Genomic DNA, 19,870 nt, shown 5'->3' with positions numbered 1-19,870 from the left:
AAAACCATATGTGAGTATAAAGAGAGAGGAGGGTTTCTTTAGTTTCGGAGGGTAGTTCCTTCAGCATCGCGTACATTACGTTGTCAGAACCTGGGGTAGATGTATTACAGCAGCTGAGTGCTGTTCGCAGTTCTGCTAAGCAGAATGGTGCATTATATGCCTCATTTCTTGCGGATTTTCTTTCTAACTTTTGTTTTTCTATTCGTGCCTTGTAATTCTGGAAGGACTCGAAGTAGTGTGAGGAGCTCGATATGTGTTCGAAATGTGTGCCAAGAAAGTTGGCTTGATCCTCCAAGCTTTCCCCGAGGCTATTAACTAGTGGAAGAGAATACGTTTGTTGGCCCTTGATTTTCTTTATCTTATTCCACACTTTTCCCTCGTCTGTGTACGAGTTGATACTCGATATAAACTTTGTCCAGCTCTCTCGTCTAGCTTGTCGGCGCGTTCTCCTTGCCTGCGATTTGACCCGCTTGAAATTTTCCAGGTTTTCTGCTGTAGGGGAATCGTGAAGCAACGCCCATGCTTTGTTCTGAGTGGTCCGTGCTTTCCTGCATGCGTCGTTCCACCATGGGACTCGCCGTTTAGAACACATGCCACTCGTTTTGGCAATACATTTAGATGCGGCATCAAGTATAAAAGCTGTAAAATACGTGACAGCGTCATCTATAGTCAGGGCAGACAGCTCAGTCCATGTCATGTGTGTAAGAGTTCTATACCCTTCCCAATCAGCTGAGTCAATCTTCCATCGAGGAACCTGCGGGGGTAGTTGATTTTTGTTCGGCGCACTCAGGATGATTGGGAAGTGATCACTCCCATAAGGGTTTTTAAGAACGTCCCACTTAAAAAGAGGTAAAAGAGACGGTGATGAAATGCTAAGATCTATGGAGGAGTATGTGTTGTTTGCAAGGCTAAAATACGTAGGCTCCTTCATATTTAAAAGACATAAACTAGAAGAGAAAAGGAGCTGCTCAATGAGACGTCCTCGCGCATCACAGTGAGCATCGCCCCACAGGACATTGTGTGCATTAAAATCACCTAGAACCAGAAATGGCTCTGGGAGTTCATCTATTAATGATTCCAGATCACGTCTGTGTATCTGTTGATGCGGTGGTATGTACACAGAACATATGGTAATGAGTTTGTTAAAAAGTACAGCTCGAATGGCCACTGCCATCAGGGCCGTTTGGAGCTTCAAATGCTGGCATGCTATACTACGATCGACTATAATGGCTACACCGCCAGATGGTACGCAGGATCCTCCCGGTCTTTTCGGAAAATAATATATTGTTGTAGGAAGTCCTTGTGCTTAGGAGTTAAGTGCATTTCTTGCACACATAGCACTTTCGCATTAAACTTACACAGAAGTTCTTGAACGTCATCTAAATTTCTAAGTATTCCCCTTACATTCCACTGTATGATGTTGCCCATAGTGGAAAAAAAGAAGGGAAAAGTGCTGTGTGCAAAGAAGACGGGGATTAACTCATTTTACAGGGCCTTTGTCAGGCCCTGTAATCGGCGTTCTGTCCTTTTTGGGGCGGTCGAGCGAAGCTCGCCGCTTCTTCGGCGCTTCCTGCGCCGTTTGGCTTGCACTGGTGTCCATAGCCTCTTGCGAGGCACTGGACACCCGCTCTAAAGAGCGATCTGTGCGTCGCTTAGACTTTGCCTCGGTCGACGAAGTCTTTGTCCCTACCGAGCTGGGGGTCGATGGAGCCCCCTTGGCCTCATGATTGCCCTGGCTGCCGCAAGAGCTTGTCGAGGTCGCTGGTGTGGACAGGCTGAATTTGGGCAGGGCAGCGCTAGCTGCTCCCGCCGTAGGGGCTTGTGGCATTGGCCTCGGCACGCTAGGCGAGGTCCGGGCAAATGCCAAGGGCCTTTGTGGTGCCGCCCCTCGTTGCACCACTTCGGCGAAAGGTGTTTTCAGTGCCAATGTTAGTGAGACCCGTTGTCTTGCTTCCCTGAATGTGATATTTTCCTTTACTTTTATAGTTATTATTTCTTTTTCTTTTTTCCATGCTGGGCACGCTCTGGAGTATGCGGGGTGACTACCTTCGCAGTTAGCACAGAGGACCTCGTCATGACTACATTCATCAGCACTGTGGCTGGTTGTGCCACACTTAGCACAGATCAGCTGCCCTCGGCAGCTCTGGGATGCATGACCAAATCGCTGGCATTTGAAACAACGCCTCGGGTTAGGAATGAAGGGTCGGACATGGAGTTTTATATAGCCAGTTTCGAGAGTCTCAGGTAAAGTGGCTGAGTTGAAGGTGAGTATTAAGTGCTTTGTTGCTATTTCGTTGTTGTTGCGTCTGATTATGATGCGCTGGACATGTATTACACCTTGGTCCTTCCATCCATCAAGAAGCTCTTCTTCACTCAGTGTCATCAAATCTTCGTCCGATACCACGCCCTTCACTGTATTCATTGTACGGTGTGCACTCACAGAGACGGGGATGTTGCCACAGGCTACGAGGTGCGAGAGTTTATTGTACTGTTCCTTGTCTTTTAATTCGAGAAGCAGATCTCCACTTGCCATCTTCGTGGCCTTATAACCGGTTCCAATGGTCTCTCTCAAGCACTTGGCCACAAGAAAGGGTGAGATTGCTCTAGCTTTTGTAGATTGTTCGCAGTGGAGGACATGGTATTTTGGGAAAGTTTCTCTGTTTTTCGACCAAAGTAGTGAAGTTGCGTCGGTGCGTACCCTTTTCGAGGCACGATCATTTAGAGAGGGGGTCGAGGATCCCATGGGAAAATGTGTACTTTTCGGTAACGGCGCCTACCCCCCACCACGGAGTCCAACAAGGGGACGTGGCAGAGCATGTGGGCATGTCTGCGCAACGCCAGCAGTACGCAGTTACTATAACCCAATATGGTTTACCCTAGTTTGGATAGCCACACAAGGTTAACCCTTGCCGCCAGGAAAAATGGGAAGTAAAATGAAGTGAGGAGAAGACAGGAAAGATGTAAAGTGGGAACAAAAGACGAAGATATAGGGAGAGAGAGACAGGAAAAGGCGACTGCCGATTTCCCCTGGGTGGGTCAGCCCAGAGGTGCCGTCTACGTGAAGCCGGGGCCAAAGGGGTGTGTTGCCTCTGCCGGGGGGGGGGGGGGGGCCTTAAAGGTCCAATCACCCAGCGTCGGCTCAACCCCCAGGATCCCCTTTTCCTTGGACACGGCAAAGCCCCGCACGGCTAGGCGTGGGAGGGAGTCAAAACTCCCCCGTTAGCCCGGGTCCGTGGTGTCGCTACACACCAAACGCCTACTTGCGCAGGCGCCCCTGCGGGCAATGGCGGCTTTCTTCTCCATCGTTAACCGATGGTACTGTTTTCCGCGCTTCAATGCCATCGGCGAGGACGACGAAGGCGGAGTGGGGGCCATCGCAGGCAAGCGAAATCCTCATGATGTGAACAAAGGAGTTTGCTGACGAGTGTCGACGCACCAAGGCTTAGCGATGCAGAGCACATTTGACACGATTGCACAACCACGCACTAGGCTAGCCAAACACCATGTGGGCTGCGTAAACAAAACGGCACGACGTTGCCTCGGGTACCCCGGAGGTGGCGCTGGTAAACATTCAAGATAGCCAGCGTGGCCAGACCAAATCGGTGTGTGACGGTTAGTTCTAGTTTGAAGTGGTGAAACGCTTCGCGAAAGCGCTGCGCGGGAAGCCAGAGTGGCACGCACGAGCACAAGCGCTAAAGCGAAAGGAACTTTATTGGCGCCAAAAAATTTCAGGGTGGATAGTTTCGATTGTCAGCGAAGCACCCTTGCACGATAAACACGGCCCATGTTAGGAATCTCTGAGGCCGTGTGTGTTTCTCCGCTAACGATCAACGAGTCTAAGCAACGGATGCCGCCACAGAAGATCGGCGGCGATCGTAATCGCGTGTGACGCAGTTGTGGTGGTTTTCACTGGAGGTCAGTGGTGGTTTCCGACCTTCTGTCGCGTCAAGAAGTCCAGAAAATTGGACTTCGGGGGCTTTGAGCGTCCGAAATTTCAGACTTCCTTATACATTGATTCTATGGGGTTCGTGGCGGTGCCGCAAGATGTCTGAATTATCGGGCATGTCCGAAAAATCGGCAGTTGACTGTATTTATGCATTGACTCCTATGGACTGCTGACGGGGAATCATGAATTTTTCGTTGTAACGGAAATTTCGTTGAAGTAGCGTTCGTTGCAGCAGAGTTCGACTGTATGCCCTCCCTGAACTAGGCCATAATCGGTAGTCTCGTATGGCTGAAACTTTATGCGCTATGAAATGGCTTACCCAAGCACGAGTCACGCTCACTTGCTATTTGCGCAGCTTGGACAACATTTCGGGTGCGACTATCTGTGTTTGTACAGTGTACCTGTATCCTCGAATAGAGGTGTACATTTCCTCCTACAGCACTCGTCAGTTCGTGCTATAGCAGTCGTCAAGGCATACAAACTAGCCCAAGCCGCAACTTCTTTTGTACTGCAGAATGAAGCAGACCAAACATCCGCAGGGACCATTATGATGGCGCTGTGCAGTGATATATTTACAGATAAGAACAGCTCGGAGGCATGATACGGCGGCAACACGGCAACCATGCTAGTACAACTTGATCACTGAAATCTCTTTACGATAAGGATTTTTAGCTAACTGCTTCTTGGTAATGCATGTGACCTAGAATAGTTGCAAGCCTATTGCATGCTACTCCTTTCCAAAGATCGCCAAGTGCACCGCACACATGCATTACCTTCATGACTGAAAGGAGCTTGCCATCGCTGCATCGATGTGTGGTCAGGGACGGAGTGCGCATCAAGAACACTTTAATGAGACTCTTGTATAGTGTAGCAAGCACCCCAGGCACACTATATGCTGCACAGAAATATAAACTATCGGTTTCATGCAATACTTAGTGTTGGCGCAGGTTGAGACTTAAATGAGGTTGCATCAGTCTGATATTTCAAATTTTTTCGCGGTTCCTAGATATACAGTGAAACCTCGTTAAACCGTAGTTATCTGGAGCTCGGAAGAAATACTGCTTAACCGAAATAGCGTCAGGTTGCTCACTTACCTGTCAAAAAAAGAAACCTTCAGGGAGTGCAATGAAAGAACAAAAAAACGTGCAGTAATTTATTAACTTCGTGTGACAAAGTCTGTAATCTTCATTTGACGACGCGGCAGCCTAGCAGCAACGACAGCGACCTAAAACTCGCTTGTGCTTTGAGCCAGCTTTTCCGCCAGCCCCCTCCTTCTCGGCAAATACCCGCATGACGCTGACGCAATGCGCAGCTTCGGCCACTGTTGGACCTGGATCACTCGTGTTGTCGCTTTCCATGTCGTCCTCATCACTATCATTTGGCGACACCGACAACTGAGGCAACAATGGCTTCGTCGGACATGTCCGGAGATGTCCGCACATCGCTGTCTGCGTCTCTGAGGGAAGGAAATGCCTTCCGTAACGCCCTGCCGCTCCATCACTTCAGCTGGCAGTGTTTTGCAAGCTTCGTCTACGATGTACGAAGTCTGGTCGATGGTGTCACTGGCGTCATCTGCGTCGCCCGCACACACACTGAAGCCAGTACGCTTGAAGCAATTTTGAACTGTCGTTGCTTCAACCTGCCGTCACGAGTATTCGAGCAGGTGAATCGTGCCAATCAGGTCGATGGAGAATAATTTGCCACATTCAATGGCGAGAAGAAATCTGCGCAGCAGATTCTTCTTGTAGAGCTGTTTTACAGCTCGAATGATGCCTTGGTCCAAGGGCTGGGCAATCGCTGTTGTATTTGGTGGCAGAAATGCCAACTTCACAGCCGTGAGGTTGTCCAGGGCGAGGTGCGCCGAAGCGTTGTCTAAAATAATAACAACTCTTCTGTTCTTAGCCGCAAAACGACAATTGATGAAGCGCACGTACTCTTCAAATAGTTTTGCCGTCATCCATGCTTTGGCGTTGCTGCGATAGATGACCCCTGATGGCAATCGGGCGCCTTTGAAACATCTAGGCTTCGCCGACTTTCCAATCACGAGGAGCGGAGTTCTGTCGGTTCCAGTCATGTTTATGCAAAACCCCACTGATATTCCGTCTTGTATGCTTGCTGCCGGTGCACGTCTCGCCTTTGAACGCGAGCGTTTTGTCTGGTAGCAGCTTAAAGAATAGCGCTGATTCATCTATATTAAAGATGTCATCAGGTGCGTAGTCTTCCAAGATATTCTTCAGCTGAGCATTTTGCCACTGCTCCGCGCCATCCACATCAGCAGCAGCACCTTCTCCCGAAACAGTCCTCGTGGTAATGCCGTGCCTCGCCTTAAATCTGGCCAGCCAGCCATTGCTGCACACGAAGTTGTCATGGTTGAGCTGTGAGGCAAAAACCAGGGCCTTCTCCACGAGCAGGGGTCCGCTGATAGGCAGATTTTTTGACCGTGCAGCTTTTAGCCACTTCACCAGCGCCTCCTCCACATCCGAAAACGCCGAACCACGTAGCCGGCACCTTTTCGCAGTTGGAGCAGCACTGCCGAGCAACTTCTCTCTGGAATTCCAAATTCCACACACCGTGGTTAACGGCAGGTCCTTTTCGCGTGCCAGCGCCGATTTTTTTGTGCCACTTTCAATAGCACGAATTATGTCCAATTTCTCCTCTATTTTCAGCACTCGATGCTTTTGTCCCAGCTTTGGCATGATGCAAGTTCGAAGCAGCACAAGCACACATACACAACACATGAAAAACATTGCGAGAGCTGTACGGCACGGATCAACCAGAGAACACCTATGCACGGCGCCTAAGGAACAAAGAAAGCAAAGCAAGCGCACACCGTGTTTGTGCAAAGCGCCATCGCATGAACAACACCAGAAGCCTAGTCGGCCAGGTGCTTCTTGTTGCAGAAAAATCCAAGAGATGGCGCTCATCAACACAGCCGCCATCATCATCAACACAAACAAGCGAGGCGTGTTTCAATCTCTGGGGCTTGCTGTTCTGTCGGGACGCCCAGTGGGGGACGACATGCCGCGGCGAGTGCGCAAGAAAAATTGGAAAACTACTTATTAACCGATACATACGCGATAAGCTGGTACGGCTAATGCGGATACAAAATGCACTATGCTCAATAGCCGCAGAGTCGGGGATTTGACTTCACTACTTTTAAAACGAAACTACTGTTTACGCGGGTAGGGTTTAATGAGGTTTCACTGTAGTTTGAAAAGCCTGACGTTGACTGCATCGCAACATAGCCACATGGCCCAGTTTGGACTGGCTCGGATTGCGTACTTCACCGCAAAGCGCTTTCACTAAGGGAACCTCACTAAGTTGGTTGCAATTCTTAAAGTCAGAGAACATCCTTGGGAGGAGAATGGGCGCAGATACGTCAAATTTTGATGAAATGTATCAGGATGTAATGAGTGGGGACTCGGGTGAAAGGTTTCGTGAATTTTAGATGAGGATTAGAAGTGGTGTGAAGGGATGAAAAGTACTAACGGGATCTGTAAACTTTTTTTATTTGCCAAAAAAAAGCAATCTAACCACGTTTACGTTTGTTTTTATTTGTCAATTTGGGCGTTTAAAATGAATATAATTTAGAGATGCTATGAAGATTTCTCATTCTGTTCAGGAATTTGTGAACTAGAGATTTCAGCTCAGCACAGACCAATGGACATCAAGGAACTGCCATACCTGGGCAGAGAGTTTGGGCCCTGCGGTGGAGGTGCGTTGAGTGCCTCGGCAGACATAAGACCAGAGCGCACAGCAGCTGCTCTGGCTGCTGCTAGTGCAGCAGATACCCCGGGTGGCGGTGCTGCGGTAGAAGATGGGGTGGCAGCACTCACGCTCAAGGCGGATGCCTGGGACACTGTTGCAAAACAAACAAGAATATGTGGAGATGAGAGTGAGAAGGAAAAAAACAAAGGGGCAACCGCGATTGTACAGCTTTTGACGCAATTTAGAGGCACCCCATAAAGAAATTTTTCATTCGATAATTCACGCTATGAACACCCTTCACACACCGGAGTCGAACAACACTTATAAAATGTTTTACATTGATTTCAAAGTTTTCATTGCCCAGCATCTGCAAGCCAACCCCTACACAATGTACATTATCCCGAGTCAACACCGTGCACTGGGTTTGCGAGGTCTCATCTGCCATGCAGCCTAAATTGTAGGAATCGCTGACTGAGTTGCTGGACAACAATGTGCTCATCGCTGTTTACATAAACCACATGCAACTGACCGCGAATGACTGAGCTGGTGCTACTATTTCACAAGTTGCAGTCTTTCCGCCATGTCAGAGTTGTGTTGTCATGTCTCTGTGAACAGAACGGAAGTGCTTTTTTATGGTGGCACTAGTAATAAGCTATTCAATGCATTGACAAGCACGAATGTTATCAGACACATGTGTTTTGACTAGGAGCAACAAGCCGGAAATATCTACATTTCGTGTCAGTAGTCAACACAAATACAAGCACTGTGGTCTGTAGAAGATTCTACCAAAACTCATTACCAGCACAAACACTCGCTATGATCGCACATGCTCAAACAAGAGCTTATTGCTCCCACGTTTGAAAAAACCACTATCTGATTATAATGATTGATGTGGTTGAATCGCACAACGGTAATTAATTTGCCAAAGAGAGCCAGAACATAATGCCTTATATGACCGACGTAAATTCTTATTACCCTTTATTGTACCTTTCAGAGACCGTTGTACGAATGCCAGGGTAAATAATGTGAAAGCTACGTACATCTTTTAAAAATGAAAAAAGTGCCTGATGATTAAAAAGTTTCCCGACCCACAAAGATCAATGGATGGAGCGGCATTTGTTGTCAGAAGGGCAGTAAAAAGTGTTCCCTTCTAATAACAATTCGTTCAGTAAATTTTACGAGAACGTGAAACACAGTAAGTGGTTCACCACACCTGTCACACATAAGTGGGTCATTACGGGACAGAAGGTATGAATGTGTGCTGTGTGCGTGTCCGATCCTTGATCTGCTGAGAGTGACTTGTGTGAGTCATGACTTCGATAGTGATGGCTAATTCCCAAGATAAGGTTTGACAACATGCAGTTCATTATGTGTTTCCCGGTCCCATAACTGCTGCCAGTAATTCTCGAGTTTTTTTTTTTAGCAGTGGTTTCAGGTTCATTACAGAGATAGCTATGGAAGTGTCAGCAGTGTTTCGAAGAGCACATGAAGCCAGATCCACTAACACCTTTCCTCGAATCTCGCAGTGCCCTGGCAACCAGCATAGCACGGTATGTTAATTTTCTGTGTGAAGTGTGCATAGTAGTGAGTAGAGCGTGATGACCATTGGATATTTGTGCAGTTTGAGAGTCTTCAAAGCTTTCACGCTAGGAAGTCTGTATATAACTGCATCGCGCAATTTAAATTCTCTCATGTGCTTGACAGCGGCCAGTTCCGCATAAGCCTCCGTGGCGGAAATGCTCATGTCAGGGTGGAACACACCAGTATCTGAAAAAGATGGACCGATTGGGGCGCACTACACACCATCGTGCAACTTTGAAGCACCTGTGAAAAAAGCAAGGCCAGAATATTTCTGCTGTACTTCGAGGAAGCACATGCGGATATGTGTAACTGCTGCGTGCTTTGTAACTTCCATCAAGAAAGCATCGCAGTCTATCAGCTGTCACTGCCACGGCGGCAGCTCTACAACGGGAGCCATCAGACGGTGCTCAAAGAGTGGGATCCCCATTTCCTCGGCCAGACTTCGTGCCCAGCATGAGTAGGGCTCCCACAGCGCTAGACGACGTTGGAAAACCAACTTTCTTAAACCTTGACAGATGTTGAAAGTTAGCACTAATAATCAGCATGTCTTCCTAATGCTTCCATAAAAGTTTCAAGATATCTTCAGAACTTTTTATTTGCAGTTTAATGTCATATTATTGCAGTTCAATATCATTCGCGCTGCCAAAACATGCCTTGTTCCCAAATGAAGACTGAGTTTAAACTGAAAGCATTTTGGGCACAAAACTTTTTTATACAAGACATTTATTGCTGCTAGCTGTGCAAGCAAAAACTCTTCTGCCAGCTCCATATCAGTGAACTGCTCGTTCTCCCCAAGAATGCTCGTTCTCCCCAAGAAGCTTCATTTTTCAATCAGTTGCCAAAACAGATTTGAGCGAGGCTTTCACTGCCTTTGTGCGCTCACGAGATGCGTGTGGCGATATGTAATGAGGCTCCAAGCGAACTTGAATTGTACTGGCAGTCACTGATGGCACTTAATCTATGTGCTATGAGCACGGCCGCGGGTCGGAAAAGTCGTCGACTGAAGGGCACAGCCACGGGTTCGAGAAGTCGTCGAACAACGATCACGGCCGCGGGTCCGAGAAGTCGTTGAGTGACGATCGCGGCAGAGGGTCCAAGAAGTCTAGCGACGATCGCGGCAGGGGGTTCGAGAAGCCGTCGAGCGACGATCGCGGCAGGGGGTTCGAGAAGCCATCGAGCGACGATCGCGGCAGGGGGTTCGAGAAGTCGTCGAGCGACGATCACGGCAGCGGGTCCGAGAAGTTGTTGGCCACCGATCGCAGGTCCGAGAAGTTGTCGACCGAAGAGCACAGAGCAAATGGCAGCGTGTCAGCAATACGAGGAGCAGCAGAGGCAGCACTGGACTAGGGTGGCTAGAATGGGGAGGTGTGATGAGCGCGGCGCTTTTTTCTTGCTGGAGAAGGTCCTTTCGCGCGCCGATACCGCTAGGGGCGCTGATGGCAGCGGCGCGGGTACTGAGCGGCGCACTTCTCAATTTTCCTCGGGTGCGCTGCTTTTTTTTTTTTCGTACGTGCTAGCAGCTTTACAATTACTTCGACAATAGGTGATAGCGCTGGGTTTCTCTGAAATGCCTGAAGGTGTAAACGACAAAAAAAAAAAAAAAAAAAAAAAAAAAAAAGTAAATTTAGCGTCGCTGCATTATGCTTGTCGGCAGAACCTAATGCTTCAATTCAGCCTCTTGAAGAGTCCCAAGGGTGGCAACGTGGATCACTTAGTGTAGGCGTCTCTCTGTCTGTAGAAAAAATGCTGCATGAGATGAAATAAAATGAGAAAAACTACAAAAGAATTCCATCTGATGCACTAGCAGTGTCTGTCGCCCATTAATTGTACACCACTGAGTGGCGGATGGCCGTTCTGTATATTATGTGGCAAGCTACGCTGTGAGAAATCTGGTACTTCGTAATAATCGTGATGAGTGCAAGAACGCCCACCTTGTTTCCAGTGTTGGTGGTTACGCGTTATAAGTAACACCGCTACTGGTATAGCATGTTACGTCGGCAATTAGTATTTAAGGCACTCGTTATGAATGCAGAAATAGAGCTTATGCTTAAATTGTACGAGTTTTAGTTGTCAGCAAGTCGTTCCTGCGACATGGTAGCGCTATTTATCAGTTCTGTTTCCAAAATAAGATTTGTTTCTGCTGATAGTACAGGTCACGGAGCATTAAGTTTGCAGTACCTGGAAAAGCAAGGCTCACGTTTCCATGAACAGTTGCAATTTTAGCGGGCCCTGTGTAGGTTAACGGAGCAAAAATTATTTACACTGCCAATATTTTACACTGCAAATACCTGCGATTATGGTCCGCTAGCAGATGCAGGCTGCCAGGATTACTGTAATTTTTTTTTTAGGTCAGTGATCATATCTTTTCGGGGAGGGTTGCCGGTGAAATAATATTTTGGCTTTCTGTGACAATGAGAAATGGATTTAACATGTGCCACGACGTTATAAGCCATCACATGCAACTCTCTGGTGCACATTAGGTCACTTATACGTCGGGCATCTAGTGCAAAATTTGCTAGTTTAATTCACCCAAATTAGCTACAGTTGTTTTGGTGAGAGACTTCATTTCTTTTCTTTCAGTAGAAGAAGCATGGGGCTAACAGCTCGAGGGATTGACAAAGCACCGACCCAGTCATAAGTTGGCAACGCAGCAATACACGACACACATTCATACATGTAAAATGAAACATAAACTTTACAAGTATAAAATGACACCAAGTACGAATACAGAAGTTATAAAGCAAAGCTCCGCAAATAGAGAGCGAAGGAATACATCGTATCATGACTTGGCATGAACATGAAAAGCAAAAATCAACAAGTACAGCGACCGAAATTCCGGGTGATGCACTATTCGGGAAAGTGAATGAGCTGGGCGAAGCATCTAATGTGACGATTTTGATTCTTTAAAGTTACATATATCTACAGTACTCTAGTTGGGTAATAATCGTAAGTAATTAATTACACATAATATTATAATGAAGTGTCAAATAATCAGGACCAAAACTATACACTGGTACACAGAGACATCACAGTAAAAGATACAATACAGTGATAGGAATTATAAAAAATGCACAAGACAGCCAGTTGTAGTGACGTTTCTTGCAATATTTAAATAAATTCATAGGAACTTCTCAATGACAGAAGGAAGGACGAAGTATCAAGTATACGGCTTCGCGTTATTACCAAATAGTACGTCATACACAGAAAGGGCGCCCGGTGAGGTTTCAGTTTCGCACCTTTCTGCTATTGGTCTCGTGACAAGAGTAGCTCAGGAACATAGAAACACCATGACCTTGGCATGGTCGAAAAATAGCCGGAGTTGGCCTTTAAGTCCACAAAAGTTGGCTTCAAAACTTGCTCGTAGGACTTTTCAAGAATGGTTTTCAGGGATGAGACTTGAAAGGGCTTAGGTGCCATGTACTACATTGCACTTGCTCGATCAAAACATTTTTACCGAAAACGGGTCACCACCACACGGCGTAGGAACAGTTTTTGTGGAGAGCGGCGCATGCCGTCTCGTTTGTATCCTTTGCAAGACTACCCGCACCGGTGCATGCAGTGCCCGAAGCAGCATCGGCGCGCTTTGGGGACCGCTTTCAGCGGCCGCTTTTCACACTTTCCCATTCAAGCCACCCTAACAAGACGCTCTCGATGCTTTTTTTTTTTCATGACTGCCAAATTGATGTAATGTTCGGTATTTTCTCTGACACGATGGCTGATTCGTGACCACTGGCAAGAATCTATGGCTAAACCGTGTCACCCACAGCAGAAATATCCGTTCAGCGCTTCAATGGCGTGTGTGCTTGATGACGCGAAAAGTAGACAGTGAGAGGCGTGCGTGCGCGCTCGCAGGTAAGAGGAGAATTGGCGCCGTTGCCAAGGGCAACTGATCAGAAGACCAATGGCCCTCCTGCGTTTGCGTGACGTGGCGCGCAACCAGTCAGGCTTCAGCGCAAACCTTCGCGACTTTGCTTTTTGTGCCTTTCTTTTCGCCTGCAGACAGTGGCTGACGGGGGAAACATGAAGCCGGAGGAACGCTCTCTCAGACAAGACCAAAGATGGCGGCTCTCAGTTGCGGCATCACCAAGTTACGCGGCTTGAAGAACACGTTTTTTAGACTTCCGCGATTGTATGCGATGCATCAGGTGACAAAACAATTTTTAAGCACTTTTACGCGGTTTTTGAGAATTATATTCCGGAATCTGAGAGATAACAGGTTATGGTGATTGAAAATCGAATTTTTGAAAAAATATATTCTTTGGCCATTCTTCGCGATTCGAAAGCCGCGTCCCCCTTTAGAGAGAGGAGAACTAGTCGGGCCATTTATAATGCTGTTTGTGTGATGTTTGCTGTTGGCTTTCAAAAAATAAGAGAAGGATATGTAGGCTCTTTGAAGATGGAGCGTCTATTCATTAAATTCCTCATAAAAGCTTGCTATGAGGCTCGTCCTAAAGGCGCCTGTTGAAAGGTGAATGCCCAGATGGTGGACAGGGTAAAGCATCTCTAATGTGGTTGGTGTTGCTGACTGATATACTACATTCCCATAATCCAATTATATTACTTATATGGGTTTAATGTGCCAAAACCACCAGATCATTATGAGAGACGCTATAGTGGACGGCTCCGGAAATTTCGACCACCTGGGGGGTGGTCAAAACTGCACCTCAATGTAAGCTCACGGGCCTCGGGAATTTTCGCCCCCATCGAAAATGCGGCCGCCACAGTTTAGCTGCGACCTGCAGGTCAGCAGCCGAGTGCCTTAGCCACAATGCCTTCGTGGCAGGTGCCCCATAATACAGGCGTGTGCGCATGAGGCTCTTGAAAAAATTTATAAGACAACCTTTGTCACTACCCCATGCAGTGTGTTACAACACCTTTAAAATCGTTCATTGTTTTCATGCATTTTTTCCTTTAAGTATTTAAGTGAGACATGAACGTTAGTTTTGCGTCAGTATTACGCCTAGGAATTTGTTCCATTTGGACAGGTAGCCTCCGACCATGCAAATCAATGTCAGGGTCAGGGCGCAGGCCTCTGTTTCTGGAGAACAAACCGCATGTACTTTTTTATGGGTTTAAGCTGAACTTGCTTTCGTCTGCCCATTTAGTCACCTTGTTCAAACCAAGTTGAACTTGGCGTTCACAGATTGCGAGATTACAGGACTTTTACCCTATTCGAATATCATCCACATAGAAAGAGTAAAACACGGTGTGTGGGATGCACATACGAAGAGAATTCGTTTTTACCATGAAGAGAGTGCAGCTGAGGACGCCACTTTGTGGTACTACAGTTTCTTGGACAAACACTCGTGATAAGACGTTTCCCACTCGTACAGGAAAAGTGCAACCAGAAAAGTAACTTTCGATAATAGTCAACATTCTGCCTCATATGCCTAAATGTGAGAGGTCTTCTGGTATTTCAAAGTGCCAAGTCATATGATCGGCCTTTTTCATGTCAAGAAATAGTGAGAGAAGGAATTGTTTATGGGGGAAGTGATTTTAAGAAAAGAAAAGCGAGCCCCGTAACTGTTTTTCAGGGGGAGGACACCTCAACAGTAGCTCACGAGGAATGGGGATAGAGAAGAGATTAAAAGGATAGGATTAAAAGGTAAAGAGACAGAGAGGAAGGAGAGAGCGAGGCGCAGGGACAGCGAACGATGGAAGTAAGGAGAAGACAGGAATGATGGACACTGTTTCAGGAGCTCGAGGACAGGACACCACTGGCGAGAGCTCTTGTCAGCGTCAGGAGGTGGAGTAGGGCTAATACAGTCGACCAGAGCTACACTGTCGTTACAGTCGTCGGGGACCGGCGACAGGAGGTGGCGTAGGATCAGCCCAGTCGGACAGAGCTGCACTGTCATCGGAGATCGCGAGGGCACAACCGGTCGGCACGGAAACCAGCGACGAGTCGAATTGTTTATGGACTTCACTTATTTCTGTCTTAATACGTATTAAGTGGTCAGATGTGCATCGACCCTCTCTGCACTGGCATGGGTCAAGCATTTTGTTGCCATATTTACTCCCATAACAGGCGCACCCCCGTAGTTTGGTCACAGTAAATTTTTTGATTCTCCGCATATAGGCACAACCCAAACTTGGCGGTAATCATAAACGATTCTACCCCCAGCGGTACAATGGGAACGCGGTGGCCGTACCCTGAAGAAAAAAAGGCGAATCGACAAGCAAATAAAAAATTGGAACTGCAACGACCTAACCAACGTGAAAATAAAATTTAGAAAAAAAAACATCATGAGCAGAAAAAAAAAAGGCTGTTCCATCAATTACTGATACCGCCAAATCGCCGCGCTCCTTGGAGGTCATATGTACAATGCTGGGGGCTCGATCGCCATCACCACAATCAGAGAAAAAAGAAACGCCATTTTGCAAGCGGTGTGTGTATGTTATGGTCGTCTATTCAACTTTGGTTCCACCATGAGAAAGTACGCAAGCTACATGGCTGGATTTAAAGTGAAGGCAGCGCAGTACGCACTGGAGCGAGGCAACCGGGCTGCAAGAAGGCATTTCAGCATTGGAGAAACAAGTATTCGGTAATGGAGGGATCAAGAAGAAAAACTTAAGGTGATCACGAAGACACGACAGGCTTTTCGGTGTGCCAAGACCAGCAAGTATCCGAACGTCATAAAGGAACTGGTCCGGCATATACGGGAGCTACGACAAGATGGCTGTGCTGTGTCATTGGATATTGTGCAGACTGGGGTGGGCAGAATAACCGGAGCGCAGCACATCAAAACAAAAGAGTCCAAATCCAGCTCCGGATGGACAACACGTTTCACGCGACACCATGGCCTTGCACTGCGAAGGCGGATCACCTTGTGCCAGCGCTTCACTGCAGAGTAAGAGGACAAAACAGTGGACTTCCACCGTTTCATTATAAAGCTCCGACAGCAGAAAGACTTCATTGTTTCAGATCGGCAACGCGGATCAGACCCCCCTTTGCTTTGATACGCTGCGAAGCACAACAGTGGAGGAGAAAGGCACGGAGTGTCATCGTCAGAACGTCTGGTGCTGATAAACAAAGATGCACCGTAATGCTGGCGGTCACAGCAGATTGGCATAAGCTACCGCCGTACGTTATTTTTAAATGTAAGACGCTCCCAAAGGCAAACTTCCCTCGAGAAATCTACGCTAAGAGTCCAGGAAAAAGGCTGGATAAGCGTGGAACTCGTGGTGGATTGGGTAAAAACAGTCTGGGGTCGGTGTCCGGGTGGTCTGTTGTTTCCGGCCATGCTCGTCCTGGACAGTTTTTGTGGGCACCTAGTAGACCACGTACAAGATGAGCCAAAGGAGCTGCGCACAGATCTGGCAGTGATTCCGGGCTGCCTTACATCGATACTGCAGCCTTTGGACGTGTCCTTGAATAAGCCTTTCAAGGACAATGCTCGAAGGCTGTACACCACCTAGATGGAGGACAACATCAGCTGACTCCAGATGATAAAATTATGAGGCAACCCATGAAAATGCTGTACGCTTGGACCATGGAAACATGGCAGGCAATCTCTGACGAAGTCGTCAGGAAAAGCTTCAAGAAGACGGGTATCACGAACGCACTGGATGTGAGTGAGGATGACATGTTGTGGGGTGCAGATGATTGGGACACCGAAAACCAATCCCCGCTTGGCGTGGATGTGAGCTCTCCGACTCGGACTCCGAATAGGGAAAAGGAGAAACACCTATGACTTCTGTGCAAATAAATTTTACGTGTGTGTGTACAGTTGACGGCTCTTGCTTGTTCATTAAAAGATACGTAGCTATGTTTGTTTTATGCTGAATTAATTGATAAATGATAGTCACCTTTTACTTGACGTGCACATTTAAAGCGCGAGAACAGATTCAGAACAATTTTCGAGAATTTTACCCTGCAAAACTGGCGCACTCCTAACTTCGAGCTGGATTTCCTGAAAAAAAAAAAGCACCTATTATGCGAGTAAATACAGTAGTTTGAGGGAAGTAAATAAGCCAGCTCTTTATCATCTTATCGAAAAATTAAACAGCCATCCTGTTAGTGCAATGGGCCTGTAACTTGCGACTGAGGATGGATCTTTACCCAGTTTTGATAGGAGAATTACGATAGCATCTTTCCATGAAGTAGGAATATGGCAAGAGACATACGACACTGTATAGGGAAAGTAGCGTGTGTTTTGAGAAGTAGGTTTTTCAGCACTACAGCAGATTTGTTGCAACAGTTTAATGATGCCTGCAACTCAACCAAGCAAAAAGGTTCATTGTATTCTTCGTATTCTGTGCACTTCCGTTTTAGTTTTTCACTCTTTATTTTGTCGTATAATTTCGGAAGTTTTCTGAGTAATGCGACGAGCTGGGCACAAAGTGAGCACCGAAAAAATTCACTTGGTCCTCCAAGGTAAAACCTTGGCACTGAATAAGCTAAGGGCCCTGAAAAAGCTGGTTGACCACCTACTTTTTTTTTGACCATTTCAGATTTTTGCCTCATCTTTAAAGGAGTTTACACCTGATACAAACTTTTGCCAGCTGGCCCTTTCATCCCGCTGACGGGTTCTCCATCCTTGTGATTTGACCTTGTGATTAAATTTTCTGCAGCGGGGGAACCTTGCATAAGCACCCACGTTTTATTTTGTTTCTTTCAGGCTTTGCGGCACTGGTCGTCCCATCAGAAAACGCGACGTTTACTGATGACACTAGTTTATGGTATAAATTTAGTAGCTCCATGTATGATAAAAGCACTAAACTACTCTACAGCAGCGTCAATTCTAAAGACAGGTCCACTCAAGAGATCTTAGTAACCTGGGGCGTAGATTCATTTCATGTTTGTGTTTCGAGAAGTATTGGGAAGCGGTCACTCCCATGTGTGTTTTTTTGTCACTTCCCAGCTAAAACCAAGTAAAACTGACGGGGAGACGATGCTGAGATCGTTGGAGGAGTATGTGTTGTTTACAAGGTGGAAAAAAAAAACGTGGGCTCTATTCTGCAGGCATGAACCCGAGGAAAAGATAAAATTCTCAATGAGCCGGCCTCACGCATCTATACGAGAGTCAGGCTGTTGCGAGCATTACAATCACCAAGGACAAGGTAGGGCTCTGGCAACTCATCTATTATAGATTAGAATTCGTGTTTGCGTAAATGGTAATGCACGGGTATATAATAGCACACAGAAGTTTGTTTGCAATTATAGCTTGCACAACTACTGCCTTCAGTGCCGTTCGGAGCGGGAAATATTGGCATGGTACATTTCTTTCAAGTAAATTGGATCACCGCCACATTACCGTATATACTCGCATGATGATCGCACTTTTTTTTCTTCAAAAAATTGACTCCAACTTCCGGATGTGATCATTACGCGGAGTAAACTTTCCGTGAAAAAATATTCTGAGCACTGGAAATGCAAAAAAGTCGCTAATCAGAATTCTTACCGTAGCTATCATGAACATAACCAAAAATAAAAGTAAATTAAGGCTTGCCTTTGTGATAAAATGCACGCATTATGCAGGAGCTACATGCAAGGCACACTGCCCTTTTATTTTTTACCTCTCTGACCCCCTAATGTTCATTCAGACTCCGAAGCGCACGACTCCCTGTCAGAACCGGCAGTGTCTTCACTGTCCCACAGAAGGTCATCTTCCATTCCATCGAGCGCGTTGGAAATACCAGCGACAGTCCATTCCGCCGCATGAAGCGTGTCGTCTAGCCGGAACTGGCGCGGAAGTCCTTTGTGGCTATTCCCAGCCTCCGGGAAACTGTGCACGCCTGTGTCCGTATCATGTCTAATGACACTGCATAACCATCCTTGCGCATGTCCTTCACGTATTTGAGGACTGCCTTTTCAATGTCAGGGAACGTGCCAGATTTGGGTCCGCGGAAAGCCCATCGTGTGCTGTTAGTAGCCATGAGCATGTCGCGCTGTTTTTTCCAATATCGAATCCGGATTTCGTTGACGCCGAAATGTCTGCCGGCAGCGCGGTTGCCGTGCTCTAGCGCGTAGTCAAGCGCTTTCAGCTTGAACGCGGCAGTAAAGCTCGCATACCGCCTTATGGTGAGACCGTGCTTCAACAGACAATCACAAAGCACACACACACAAAAAAAAACGTGGTCTCAGGAAAAAAAAAAAAACCATAGCTGCGGGATGAACACAGGTTGCCCAACAGGCAGCCGCCACTGTAACAGTGCGGGATGTCAAAACAAACATGGCGTCTGACGGAGCGAAACCACCGCATTTTTTTTTTCTTTGCGTCAGTTATGGAGGTTGTGAGTACGTCACGCGCGTCAATACAGTTTCTTCCATCTAAATAAGGAACGCTTTCATTTAAATCAGTAAATTTGCGGCATTAGCATATTGATGCCCACTTTAAGATCACCAAAAACAATGATAGGCGCGTTCAGCTAGACTTGGCACATGACATGTAGATGCGGCAAATTCAGGGTGCGATCATTACGCAGGGAAAAAAAAAGTCGAATTTAGACGAGAAAATTTAAGGGTGCGATCATTATGCAAGTGAATACGGTATGAGACATTCCTGGCAGTCCTTGCGAAAAACGACATAATAAGGGAGCAATTTATTATGCTTTACATATAGATGAGGCTCCTGTACACACAGCACCTTTGAAGAAAACTTGGTAAGAAGCTCTTGTGTATCGTCAAGATTG

The 19,870-nt window shown here is 46.9% G+C and overlaps 1 protein-coding gene across 1 annotated transcript in view; it reads right to left on the bottom strand.

The window, feature by feature from the left end:
- Positions 1–19,870, bottom strand: part of LOC119185403 (uncharacterized) — a 55,524-nt gene that overhangs the window by 28,346 nt on the left and 7,308 nt on the right. Inside the window, exon 4 of the mRNA XM_037434435.2 lies at positions 7,631–7,805. Coding sequence (XP_037290332.2) covers positions 7,631–7,805 — 175 coding nt within the window. The remainder of the gene's footprint in view (positions 1–7,630; positions 7,806–19,870) is intronic.

This window comes from Rhipicephalus microplus, chromosome 3 (genome assembly GCF_043290135.1).
Source record: "Rhipicephalus microplus isolate Deutch F79 chromosome 3, USDA_Rmic, whole genome shotgun sequence".
NCBI lineage: Eukaryota > Metazoa > Arthropoda > Arachnida > Ixodida > Ixodidae > Rhipicephalus > Rhipicephalus microplus.
This window is presented reverse-complemented; position numbering and strand designations above follow the sequence as displayed.